This window comes from Chelonus insularis, unplaced genomic scaffold (assembly GCF_013357705.1).
Source record: "Chelonus insularis isolate UGA/USDA-ARS -01 unplaced genomic scaffold, ASM1335770v1 contig_94_pilon, whole genome shotgun sequence".
Taxonomy (NCBI): domain Eukaryota; kingdom Metazoa; phylum Arthropoda; class Insecta; order Hymenoptera; family Braconidae; genus Chelonus; species Chelonus insularis.
The window spans coordinates 3,075,972-3,088,364 of NW_023276783.1; the positions used below are offsets into that span (position 1 = coordinate 3,075,972).

At 31.4% G+C, this 12,393-nt stretch overlaps 1 protein-coding gene and 1 long non-coding RNA gene across 6 annotated transcripts in view; one reads left to right on the forward strand and one right to left on the reverse strand.

Moving 5' to 3' along the window:
- LOC118072742 (receptor-type guanylate cyclase Gyc76C-like) overlaps positions 1-12,393 on the forward strand; it is a 51,961-nt gene that overhangs the window by 37,414 nt on the left and 2,154 nt on the right. For all 3 annotated transcript variants that reach the window (XM_035092843.1, XM_035092845.1, XM_035092844.1), the window contains 14 exons: positions 6,813-7,116; positions 7,208-7,354; positions 7,527-7,883; positions 7,966-8,120; positions 8,326-8,613; positions 9,311-9,571; positions 9,654-9,725; positions 9,992-10,160; positions 10,298-10,447; positions 10,566-10,905; positions 11,367-11,490; positions 11,598-11,696; positions 11,782-11,926; positions 12,119-12,375. In XM_035092843.1, coding sequence (XP_034948734.1) covers positions 6,813-7,116; positions 7,208-7,354; positions 7,527-7,883; positions 7,966-8,120; positions 8,326-8,613; positions 9,311-9,571; positions 9,654-9,725; positions 9,992-10,160; positions 10,298-10,447; positions 10,566-10,905; positions 11,367-11,490; positions 11,598-11,696; positions 11,782-11,926; positions 12,119-12,375 — 2,868 coding nt within the window. The remainder of the gene's footprint in view (positions 1-6,812; positions 7,117-7,207; positions 7,355-7,526; positions 7,884-7,965; positions 8,121-8,325; positions 8,614-9,310; positions 9,572-9,653; positions 9,726-9,991; positions 10,161-10,297; positions 10,448-10,565; positions 10,906-11,366; positions 11,491-11,597; positions 11,697-11,781; positions 11,927-12,118; positions 12,376-12,393) is intronic.
- LOC118072748 (uncharacterized) lies at positions 1,204-4,188 on the reverse strand. 3 transcript variants are annotated; one of them, XR_004691027.1, is made up of 4 exons: positions 3,641-4,188; positions 3,017-3,512; positions 2,280-2,896; positions 1,204-2,186 (listed from the first exon to the last, which is right to left on the reverse strand). It is a non-coding gene; the product is annotated as an uncharacterized lncRNA (long non-coding RNA). The 3 variants fall into 3 exon arrangements; XR_004691026.1 differs by having other exon boundaries at positions 2,280-3,512; XR_004691028.1 differs by having other exon boundaries at positions 2,265-3,512.

Genomic DNA, 12,393 nt, shown 5'->3' on the forward strand with positions numbered 1-12,393 from the left:
TGGGATCTCGCGCGAGATCATTCTCGACTGGTCGTCGCTGCGAGCGATCGCGCTGAAGCTAAATATATCCGAGATAAAGACCGCCAGTTAGCGAGCCAGTTCGACGCTGTTATCCTCTCGTATCCTGCGGGAAGAGGAGTCGAGACGTAAAGGGAGTAGTATCAAGAGAAAGGAAGAGGAAGAAGTGGTAGAGAAGAAAAAGATGATGATGCGAAAGAGAAAGAGAGAGCCGGGGTGGTCGAAGGCATATCCTCACGGACACCGTGGGATTTCTTCAGGGATTCGCCACTCATTTTTTTCTTTCTTCAATCTTCCTCCTTTCTCTCTTGCGCGACCACCGGGATTCGGCCATCGGTAAAGGAAAATAAATGAAAAAACAACAGGAGGAGCAAGAGAGAAAGAGAGTTAGAGCGATTAATAACAAGTGGCCAATCTTCTATGGTGGTCGGATAAAACCAGGCGGCATCGACGACGCAGATTAATTCCAAACCCAAAGCTCTCATGGTGGTCATGGAATACCCTGAGGAAGCAGCCAGATTCACCAAATGACTTTGTCTTTGATTATTATTGTGTGGCTATAACCAAATTCTTCCGCTTCTTCAACATCTCCATTCCATCATGTTGATTAATATCAACAACTCATCCTTCTCCTGTCTCAACGATTTAAATCCAAAATGTCTTGTTCAGCCTTCTGTTTCTTCATCATTATAAGTGATTGCTCTTAAAATTAATCCACCTAATAATCGATAATTTCTTATTTGCTCCTTAAAAGTGTTCATACTTAGACATGTTTCTCGTTAGATCAACTATACTTGGTGGAGACTGTATGAAAACTTTATTTACTTAGCCTTTTAATACTCTACTATGCATTCATACTAATGCTGAACTACCTTGAACTCAGTATGTATCATTCAGAGAGTCAATGGTAATTTTTAGGAAGATCTTTCTTAACCTTTTCACAGAGAATTAATAATAAACTAAATAAACTTGTTAAAAACCATTGTTTATTGGTTGCCAAATTACTTCAATACTTCTAAAATGTACTGTGATTTAAGAAAAAATAGTGCAAACATGAATTAAAGTAATTCTTAAGTGTTCTAATAATAATTAATTCTAATATTTAATCTACAATCTAAGGAAAAAATGATACTTCTAGGAGCCAGAGTTCATATTAAATTCAAACTAAATTGACGACACTTGAAATTGATTGTTCTTCCTATTTATTTCGCACTATTACAATGATAATTATCAGCAGAAAACTCCTTTTCTTTGTGATACTTTCTTGTTCTTTTAAAAGCTAGTATCATCTGAAATGATAATAAAATTTATTCAAAACTCTTTTTCTTAAACATTAAAATAAAAAATGCAAAAAAATATTAAAGACTTTGACCTGATAGGCAGTAAGAAAGAATATCCAAAAAATGAAAAAAATGTGTTAATAAAAGAGAAAAATAAAAGAAATAATATAGTCATAGCTCTCAAATGAATAGCATGACACACTACAACTGCTCATGTTTATCGCGGTTATTTTTAGCTGCGGCTATTGCTCGTCGACCAAAGGCTTAACTCGTCAAGTGGAAGGCAAAGACTCAAATCATCACCATTGTCATTTATAGTTATATATTGCTTGTTAAACACTTGAAGTATCACAAAGTTTCATTAAAATTGTTATCTCAATACACTTATAGATTAACTATAGACAAGTAGACAGACGCAAAAATTATGTACTATTAATACCATATTCTTATGTTAAGTACATACTTATATATTACAATCAGACGACTGACAACATTATTCGTAGTCTAGGTTTCGCGATTACAATGAACATTTAGTCAAAAAAATGTGTTACAATTTTATTGGAAAGATTAGACTAAAATTAAATTGCATAAAAGAATGAATAATTATAATTTATATATAATAATTATAATTTATATATAAAAAAAATCTAATATTGCCTGTGAAACGAATTACTTTAATTGATAAGCAATTTTTGATTTTTTGTAAATTAATAGAAACGAATTTCTTTAATTTTTTTTGGTTCATATACACTTGACATTTTTATTTAAAGATAGATCAACAGGACAGATCTTTTCTCGCGAATTTGTGCCTTGATTATTATCGTTGACGACAATAATAATTGGAATGATTGTAAAATTACTAATTAAGGAAATACCTCAGAAAGAGAGCTGAAAATAAAAATTAAGAATGAATTATTAAATTGCAAGAAAGAGAAATAATATTAAAGAATAATTTAATCAAAATACATTTTTTTTTACAACCTGAAACACGTCATTTTCATAGTGACTCCCACGGTTCAACGTCACGCTATATCCTGAGCTCATTATCTCTGGGAATCTCTTGCTTTTGGACCACCTCATGCGAATTTACAATAATCTAAAGCACTTTTTTCATTCCAAATGTTAATTTATCTCTGGTTTTAACACTTTGTAATACAAAAGTAGTAAAACTTTTTTTACAATTCATTTTCTCTGAACTGATAACAAATTGATAATACCAAAAACATTAAATGACGAAAAATATAGTCATAAAATTTAATTAAATCATTTACTGAGAATATAACCGATTAAATATTCTACGAAATAAAAGAGCAAAAAAGAAGTTTTCTCTTACTCAAATAAAATTGAAGATGATTTGTTTTGAGTTAAAGATTGATGGAATCAGTCAATAAAACTTATAGCGTACACGGATGATGATAGTTTGACAATAATGTTGAAAGTAATGCGATTGGAGAGCACTTGGTGAGAGAACAAGTAGGAGCAATAATCATGGATATGTATCTCTCTTTTAGTTGGCGAAGCACGACGCCTTCTGAACACCTGGCATCTGTCCCACCTACGTGAAAGTTCGCATCGGCATGCCTTGCTGCATTCTCGATCTGTAACGATTCCTCAAGAACAACATTCAAGATCTTTCTCTTAAGGAGTATAGTACATATATATATATATATATATATATACATATATATCCACGAGAAATCAAAAGACTTTGAACCTACAGCACTTGAGTTTCAATTCTCTAATCTTAATTCTAACATAATGATTCCAACTATAATGTGACTATACACACAATCGTCAACGTACTCTTATCAATTTTTTCAAACATTTCAGATAAACTATTATCTCCACTCATGACACGAAAAATATAAAAAAAACTGGATTCTTATGTGCTAGAGTTTAATATTTTGACTGTTTAAGAAACACACTTATCACTTCTCTATTTTCTTTAACATTAAAAACACTTTTTCATCATACTGATTAGTTATAATCAGAAAACTTAAATGTTTTCTCAGAAGAATTCACTGTATATTTATTTTATAAAATGTTATTTTTCCAAAAAATATTTTACTTTATCATTCTAATCAATTGTACAATTAGAGATAATAATTCTAATTAGTTCCAAAAATTTATCAAACTTCCCATCTTTACATAAACACTTCCAGTTTATCAAGTCATTTTCAATTTTTATCTTATATCCACAAATGAAAACATAACCTGAAAATAATACAATTTACTAATTACCTACAAAATAATAGTGCATCAATATAAAATTTCAATATAAAAAAACTATCAAAACAGATTAAAAAAGATTAGTGAGAGATAAATAATTTATAATACTATACATTGATCTCATTTTCGTAACTATAATTCGACATATTCCAATAACCGTCACATTATTCTATTCGGGCGTTTTACCATTCAAGGATACAGAAGCGTCGACTATCGCTATTTGTCCGCTGTCTATAAATAGCATCTTGCTGTTGATTTACGAATAAATGAAAGCCGTTGCGAGTGTGCGTGTTTTGCATCTCTTTTTCCCGCTTCCCTCACTGGTCAAGTACTATCTCACTCCATGACACGCGCGTGTGTCCAGGATATCGTTGAGTATGTTGGCGCAAGCCCCCGAGAGTCGTGCACGCGCGGCACTCCAACGCTTAGCTCGTTCACCAACCGAGCAGTGGCTCACGCTAAGAGTTGTTCGCTTATTGCACACCTTTTCTTCCTCCTCCACCTCTTCACTTGCTGGTTTCTCTGACATAAGTTGCGATTAGCAAGCGTACTACTGCAATAAGACCTTTCAATCTATTTTTAAATCCAGTAAGTATGAAATGAAAGAAAAAAAAGTCATTACGGAAGTTTAATTCATGAAAAAAAATACCAATTCCTATTGGCTGATGTCAGTGGCTTGTAGATGTTAAAGAGTACATAAATAAGTCTAAAAATAGTCCAGGTGGTCACAGAAATCATCATGAAGGTTTCAAAAGGCTTCGGGCTGTTTGATTACCTGATTTAATGACCAAAACATTAGACACTTAACCTAAAAAGTAACAAAAAAAATCAACACTAATATAAAACAGACCGAATTCAACCGTCTATTATCTACAAAATATCTAGTGAGTGCTGAGAGTATCATCATTAACCAGCATAATGATCCAATAAGTTTTTTCATCTGTTGCTAATTTCAGCAGAAATTGAAATCAATTATGAAGATGTGATTTATAATTACGTACATATATCAATAGCTTGAAAATGAAGAAATAAATAACTCCAAAAATAGCTTAGATGGCTTAATAGAAATGATCAAGACTATAAGAGTTTTAAGTTGTTTGATTACTTGATTTAATGATCAAAATACTAAACAGTTGACCTGCGAAACCGCAAAAAAACCTGTAAAAATCAACCAAATTTAATGGTCAGTTATCAAAAAATACATTTCAAGTATCTTCTCTATACATCATCATTAACAAACGTAATAATTTAACGAGTTCTTTTAATCTATTTTTAATTTCAGATGAAAAAAATTCAATAATAAAGATTTTATTCAAAACAAACAAAAATATTTGGAAGTATAAGAGGTTCTTTGAAGCCGAATACATAAATAAATTTAAAAATAGCCCAGGTGGTCATAGAAATCATGGAGACTACCATAAGTTTTGTGCTGTTTGATTACCTGATTTAGTAGTCAAAATACGACACACTTGACCTGGCAAGTCGTAGGAATGCCTATGGGGATCCAAAACAGACCGGATTCTATGATATATCTCCAATAAAACACCCTTTTACCAACACGTAAGCGTGCATTGTTGACCACAAGACTCATCCACTTGCCACAAGACTCAATTCTCTTGTCATGAGTCTCGAGACCGGGTGGGCTGGTGTATAGGTACAGCTGGTACAGGTATAGTAGGCCTACCCGAACAATAAACCTCAACCACCTTCTCTCGTGGGCTTGGAGCACGTCGTCGTCGTTGCACAACCAGCTCTCGGACTCTCTCAAGGTGGTCTCGTCTAAATATAGCCGACCGCCGCCAGGAATAACATCAGGCAGCTAGCCGGCAATGACCAAAGCATCTTACCACGCCTTCTTCATTTCCGAGACTACTTCTCTATTTGCTGTGATTCTTTAATGAATATCATGAAAGAAAGAATTTTTTATTTATGTTTCGGTCAACATATAAATGATGGAAAAACTTTGAAAATAAACAAGTTCATTTTTAGTTTGCAACAAGTTATGTTGAATTTGATCCATATGAAATCGAGGACTATGAAGTGCAATTATTTTTAAATGTACTTCATCAGGGTCAACTTGTTGCTCCACTTGTTTGACTCACCTCGAGAAATTTGTCATTGCCAGGGTTTTGACGAAGCAATTCTCTTTTTTTATTCTCTCTTATGATCTATAGATCTCTTCAAATATTTTATTTCATTAAACATTAGCCATTTCATATAATGTTATATTTTATTTAATTTCTCAATGTCAAATTCATCCTGTGCTGTACTCATTATTAAACTTAAAGTAGTTATTCTATTGTATAAAGTTAAACATATCATTTTTATTCTCTTTTTTTTCAAGGACTTTGTTGCTAAAATACTTTATATTGTCAAGAAAATCCTAAGATATAAATTGAAAATTCATATTTAATTTATGAAGTGTTTCAAGCAGTTGAGTCATTTTACAATTTTATTCTATGATCCATGGATTAGTCTTCTTCCTTCAATAATTGCAATTATTGTAGAGAATATAGCTGAACATTTTATCAAAGTTATAGATATTCCTTTGGTACGAATTTCTTCAGTTGCATTTCTGGGCTTTTAATTTGTATGTTAATGAGGCACGCGTCACATTCTCGGAGTAGGACGAACGAGCTTTCTTAGTCCCAGTGGGAAGTCACATTTATATGTTCTCATGTGCGATTTATATTTAACTTGGCGTTAAGTACGAATGTGCAAAATCCCTTTGATGATTATTGTCATCATCAGTCTCTTCAAGTCTTCTAATTATTTATATTTTTTTATTATTTGTAATATTTATTTTTAATTTGAAAAATACTTTGAAATACAAATGTATTTTTACATTTGTCTCTAAATTATGTTCAGTTTTAAACAAACATAATTTTGAATATTTACATTCATTTAATTTTAAAATATAAAATATATGAAGAAAAAACTCTAGAAGTTGATTAAAAATTGGAAAGTTTCATTTATCATCACTAACCCAGAGACCTTACGATTCCTAGAGTCGGACTATAGTCATTATTCAGTTTTTTCCTAGACTTCCTCATACTGAGAAGTTAATAAAATAATTCTATAATTAAAGAAACAAGTTTCTGAACGTTATTTCATTTATTACGATCCAATTATGTTCAATAAAAAAATAAAAACTAGAAAATTATTCAATATCTTAATCTTAGAAATCTAAGGATGATTAAATTAAATTTTGAATAAATACTTCAATTCTTCTGATACTTTATTTAATTAACAATAAATTAACAAAATGATTTTTTTTATTTGCAGAAATGTAGCGATTATAAAGCTTCGAAGGTGACAACCTTCGCTCGAACAGAACCACCAGACACCCAAGTAACAAAATCAGTGGTTGCTCTTCTTCTGCATTATGGATGGACAAAATTTTCAATCATCACGGAGGACGCATGGTCGACGGTGGCAAAATCATTGGAGAACCAGGCAGTGAAGAACAATCTGACGATCAATCATTTCAGGACGGTGGATGACCGGCACAAATGCTGTGAGGAGAAGCTTCCTTGCTGTCAAGGAGTCTGGTTTCAGCTGATTCAGGAGACGAAGAATATGACGAGAAGTTGGATCACTTGGATTATTCATGACAAAAATATAATTAAAATTCAAAAAATAACTGTCTACTAAATGATGTTAAATGATTGTTAAAACAGTTTACGTCTTCATGGGTACGGCCATATCGCTCATAGACATGATGAACGCGATGCAGAACCAGCGGTTACTGGACAACGGCGAGTATATGGTGATCCATGTCGACATGATGACTTATTCGCCGAAAGAAGCACGGAAGTACTTATGGGGTAAGATTAGTTTTTATTACTTGCTATTTTCCTTCCAATTTTTAATAACTTTAAATAATAATTGAATATTTTTTAAACTATTTTGTATTAATCAAGTTTAATTCTTGTAATCTTTTAATTGAAAGAAACATTTCATCCAGTGAAACTTCATAAGAAAAACCAAATTTTACAGGACCGCAACAACAAACCGACCTGAAGTCATGTTACGAGATCAAGGATTTTGTGAAACGTGCACGTTCTCTTCTCGTCGTAGCTTTGACGCCCCCAGCTCAAAGTTACGAAGAATTCACGAAAAAAGTACGAGAATATACCAGCAAGGAGCCTTTCAACTTCCCTATTCCAGATATTTTTCATCTTAAATTCGAGAAATACATTTCCATTCATGCGGCCTATCTCTATGACTCGGTAAAGCTTTATGCATCTGCACTTGATCAACTATTACGCGAACAACCTGATCATTCACTTGAAGAAGTAGCTAGTAATGGAACAAAAATAATTGAAACAATTATCCGCAAGCATACATATCTGAGTAAGTATTATTTATTTACATATCAATCATCATTTGCTTTCTCCTTTAACCATAAATATCAGGAACACGTTTACAATTGAAGGCGTCAGTGGTCAGACAATAAAACTTGATCAGCACGGTGACTCTGAAGGCAACTTTTCTGTACTTGCTTTGAAAAAGGAATTCTTTCAATTCAACAATTTTTCATGTGACTATCAAATGAAGCCTGTTGGTCAATTTCAACGTGGTGAAGTTCTAGTGAGTGAGTTGTTTAAACTATTATCGTGCGGGTATCATTGTAATATAAACCAGTTTCTATTTAAAAATAATAATATTTAAAGATAATTGCACTGATAAAAAATTGGTATAATTAGTTAAAAATATTAATTGATTAATAAAATATAGCTATTTATTTGAGGTTGCTGTTGATAAATCAATGAAAAATATGAATAAAAAAATGCAGGTATACAGACCATCGGAATCAATGGAATGGCCAGGTAAAAATAAACCTGAAGCAGAGCCAGGCTGTGGTTTTTTGAATGAACATTGTCCTAAAGATGACACCCACATGCATAGTATCGTCGCAGCAGCAGTGCTAGCGATCCTTTTATTCTGTGCTGCCGTCATTACTGTCAGCATTTACAGGCGATGGAAAATTGAACAAGAGATTGAAGGTCTTCTTTGGAAAATTGATCCTAGTGATATTCACGGCTATCCTCATCTCGATAATCTCATGTCCTCACCAAGTAAGGTAAGTAATGTGTCTTGATATAGAGAGGAATGAATGACTCTTTTGTAAGAAACTAATTATTGGCAATTTTCTTTCAATTCCTTCAATTAATTTTGTTACAAAAGGTTGAACCTATTAATGCGCACAGCTATCTCAATAGTAAAATAACTTTTGTCGGAATTTCATTGTCAGACAAAACTTTATATTCTAAAAAGGAAATTTTATTTATAATATAATAAAGTTAATAATAAGCATAAAAATAGTTCCATTGCCAACAATTTAATAAGGAAAAAATAAGATTATTTAAAAGAATTAAAATTTCGATAATTTATCAAATATTTTTAATAAATCGTCACCAAAAGTTGAAGAATTGATTTAAATTTACTCAAACGTCAGGGTAAATATAAAACTTTATGGTACCAATTAATTGTAAACGTTAAATATGTAATAAATGATAGAAATGACTTTGTTTAAATAGTGATAATCTTGATGCTATCTTATAAGCTTGTTTTTTCTATTATCATACAATCATCATCATCATCATTAATAAAAGTATCTCATTATAAAAGACGATGGGGTTTTAAAAATCATACTACTATTGAGATAACCTTGAACATAAATAATTGAAAAAAAATTTTATTACATAAATTTGAACAAATAAAATTAAAAAAGAGTTGTAACGAAAATTTTATAATTTTTTTTTTTTTGCAAATTACAGTTAAGTTTAGTTAGTGCAATGTCTTATGAATCGAGATGTGGAGGCCAAGTGTTTGCACAAACTGGGCATTATCATGGAGTAGTTGTGCGAATAAAAGAGCTTAAATTCTCAAAGAAAAAGGATATCTCGCGGGATGTAATGAAAGAGATGCGTGTGTTACGTGAAATTCGACACGGAAATCTCAATTCATTTATTGGTGCAGTTGTTGAGCCAATGAGAATATTATTAATTACCGATTATTGTGCCAAAGGAAGTCTTTACGTGAGTTTAAAGGATTTTTTTATTCTATAAATAATGCTTTTTATCATGAATATATTATTAATTTAAATTATAATGTTTCTAGGATATCATTGAAAATGAAGATATAAAATTAGACGATATGTTCATTGCATCATTAGTACATGATCTCATTAAGGTAAATTATAAAACACGTATATCAAGAATGAATAAATCAATATTTAAATTATCTTCAAGATTAATCACAAAATTATATTGCTAAAGCGTTGATTTTTATACTTTAAACTCCTACCAATGTAGTATTTAAAAAGTTGCTAATGATAATACATAAAAAGTATTTATGGTAAATTTAAATAATGTTAAATATTGATTAAATAATTTTTAACAATGCTTATATGTACATTTAAATAATTACCAATTGGAAATAAATCATTATATCGATAGGGTATGCTATACATTCATGAGTCGTCCGTGCTAGTCTGTCATGGTAATTTGAAGTCTTCCAACTGCGTCGTGACTTCCCGATGGGTTCTCCAAGTCTCAGATTTTGGTCTTCATGACATGAGGCATTGTGCCGAGTCCGATAGTATCGGTGAACATCAGTATTATCGAAGTAAATACTTTGTATTCTTCTTAATCAATTTATTTTTTATATCAATTATTTAATTGATTATTGAACCAAATTATCCCAATGAATGGAATATGAATTTGTAAGAAACAAAACAAAAATAATTTCATTAAAAATTCTAGATTTGTTTTGGAAAGCGCCAGAATTACTTCGAGATCCAAATGCCCCTATCAGAGGTACGCAAGAAGGAGACATTTATTCATTTGCCATAATTCTGTTCGAAATGATCGGACGGAAAGGTCCCTATGGAGGAGTAAATTTAGAACCCAAAGGTATTTAAATCACTCTTACTCATAAAAATACTTTGTCAATTATTTTTCATTAAGTTATTAAAATTTCTGCAGCTAATAACGGTATTTAAACTTGGAAAAAATGTTTTTATGGTTACAGAAATTATAGACAGAGTAAAGAAATATCCGGAAGATGGTGAGCCACCATTTAGACCCAACATAGATATTTTATCAGAATCTGAAGCAGATTGTGCTGACTACATTGTAAACACAATAACTGAATGTTGGGCAGAAAGTCCGGAATTGAGACCTGACTTTAAAACGATCCGGACACGACTGAAGAAGATGAAGGCTGGCAGACATCGTAATATTATGGATCAGATGATGGACATGATGGAAAAATATGCAAACAACCTCGAAGATCTAGTCAGTGAGCGCACGCGCCTTCTCTTCGAGGAGAAACAGAAGACAGAAGATTTACTGCATAGAATGTTGCCTGAGTACGTAACAGCGTTATGTTTATATTTATTTTCTGACTTCTTCAAAAAATTAAAGGAATCTCGCAGAAATGCTGAAATAGTCTACACGTTCATTTATAAAATAGAATAATTAGAATTTAAATATTGAAAAAATCAATTAATCAACTCAATTGAACTAGTTGTTAGTTTTTTAAAAACAATAAATAAAAATAAAAAATAAAATAAAGACCGGGTGAATAAATAAATCAAGTGATAGAATGAAAAAATAAATTCAATTAAAGTTCTATATATTGTATACTAATCAAATAATCATTTGACAAGTCACTAATATTAATCTTTATAAATTGAATAAATAGTTATAATTAAATCTGAGAAAAATTGATATAAACTATTAATATGAAATGAAAAATAGTTATTTTTACAAGGTTTTAATTAACAATTTAATGAACACAATTAAAACTGTATTACATTTATTTTTACAGACCCGTAGCTAATTGTTTAACAAATGGAATTGGTGTGGAACCGGAAGCGTTTGATTATGTTACGATATATTTTAGTGATATCGTAGGATTTACAGCAATGTCAGCAGAGAGTACACCCTTTCAGGTATTTCAAATGGGGAATTTGTATAATTTAAAGTCCAAGACTTCACTTACTGATAAAACTGTAATTACTATCATAACAAATGATTTCATAATATGCTTTTTTTACAGGTCGTTAACTTTCTTAACGATTTATACACTCTTTTCGATCGTATCATAAAAGGCTATGACGTTTATAAAGTAGAAACTATTGGTGATGCATACATGGTGGTAAGTAAACTCATCATTCTTAAATTTTTCAATTCAAATATCACGTGTGTTCAATCTCAATCTGAAAATTTATTCTTTGCCTCAGGTATCTGGACTTCCGATAAAGAATGGGAATAGGCATGCTGGGGAAATTGCTTCAATGTCTTTAGAACTGCTTAATGCAGTAAAGCAACATACTATTGCCCATAGGCCTAATGATACTTTGAAATTACGAATAGGAATTCATACAGGTACGATACATTAAGCTCTTCAATGATTTGAAAACTTACTTAATATAATTAGAATTTACGTTGTTGTTAAATTTTTATAGAATTTCAATCAATCACTAATTTGAATTGATTTTGTTTCGTTTAGTTCCTTACATACAAAAATATTATTAAGTCCATTAATTGTTAGTAATTATTACAATTGACATTGTACAGGTCCTGTAGTAGCAGGGGTAGTAGGATTAACAATGCCACGTTATTGTCTCTTCGGAGATACAGTTAACACAGCTTCGAGAATGGAATCAACTGGAGAACCACTAAGGATTCATATAAGTGCTCAATGTAAAGAAGCTTTGGATAAAATTGGCGGATATGTTACTGAAGAACGTGGCATGGTACATATGAAAGGCAAAGGAGAGGTCAAGACTTATTGGCTCGTTGACGCTAATGAAAGAGCAATACAAAAACGAGAGGTGTGTATTTATTTTCTG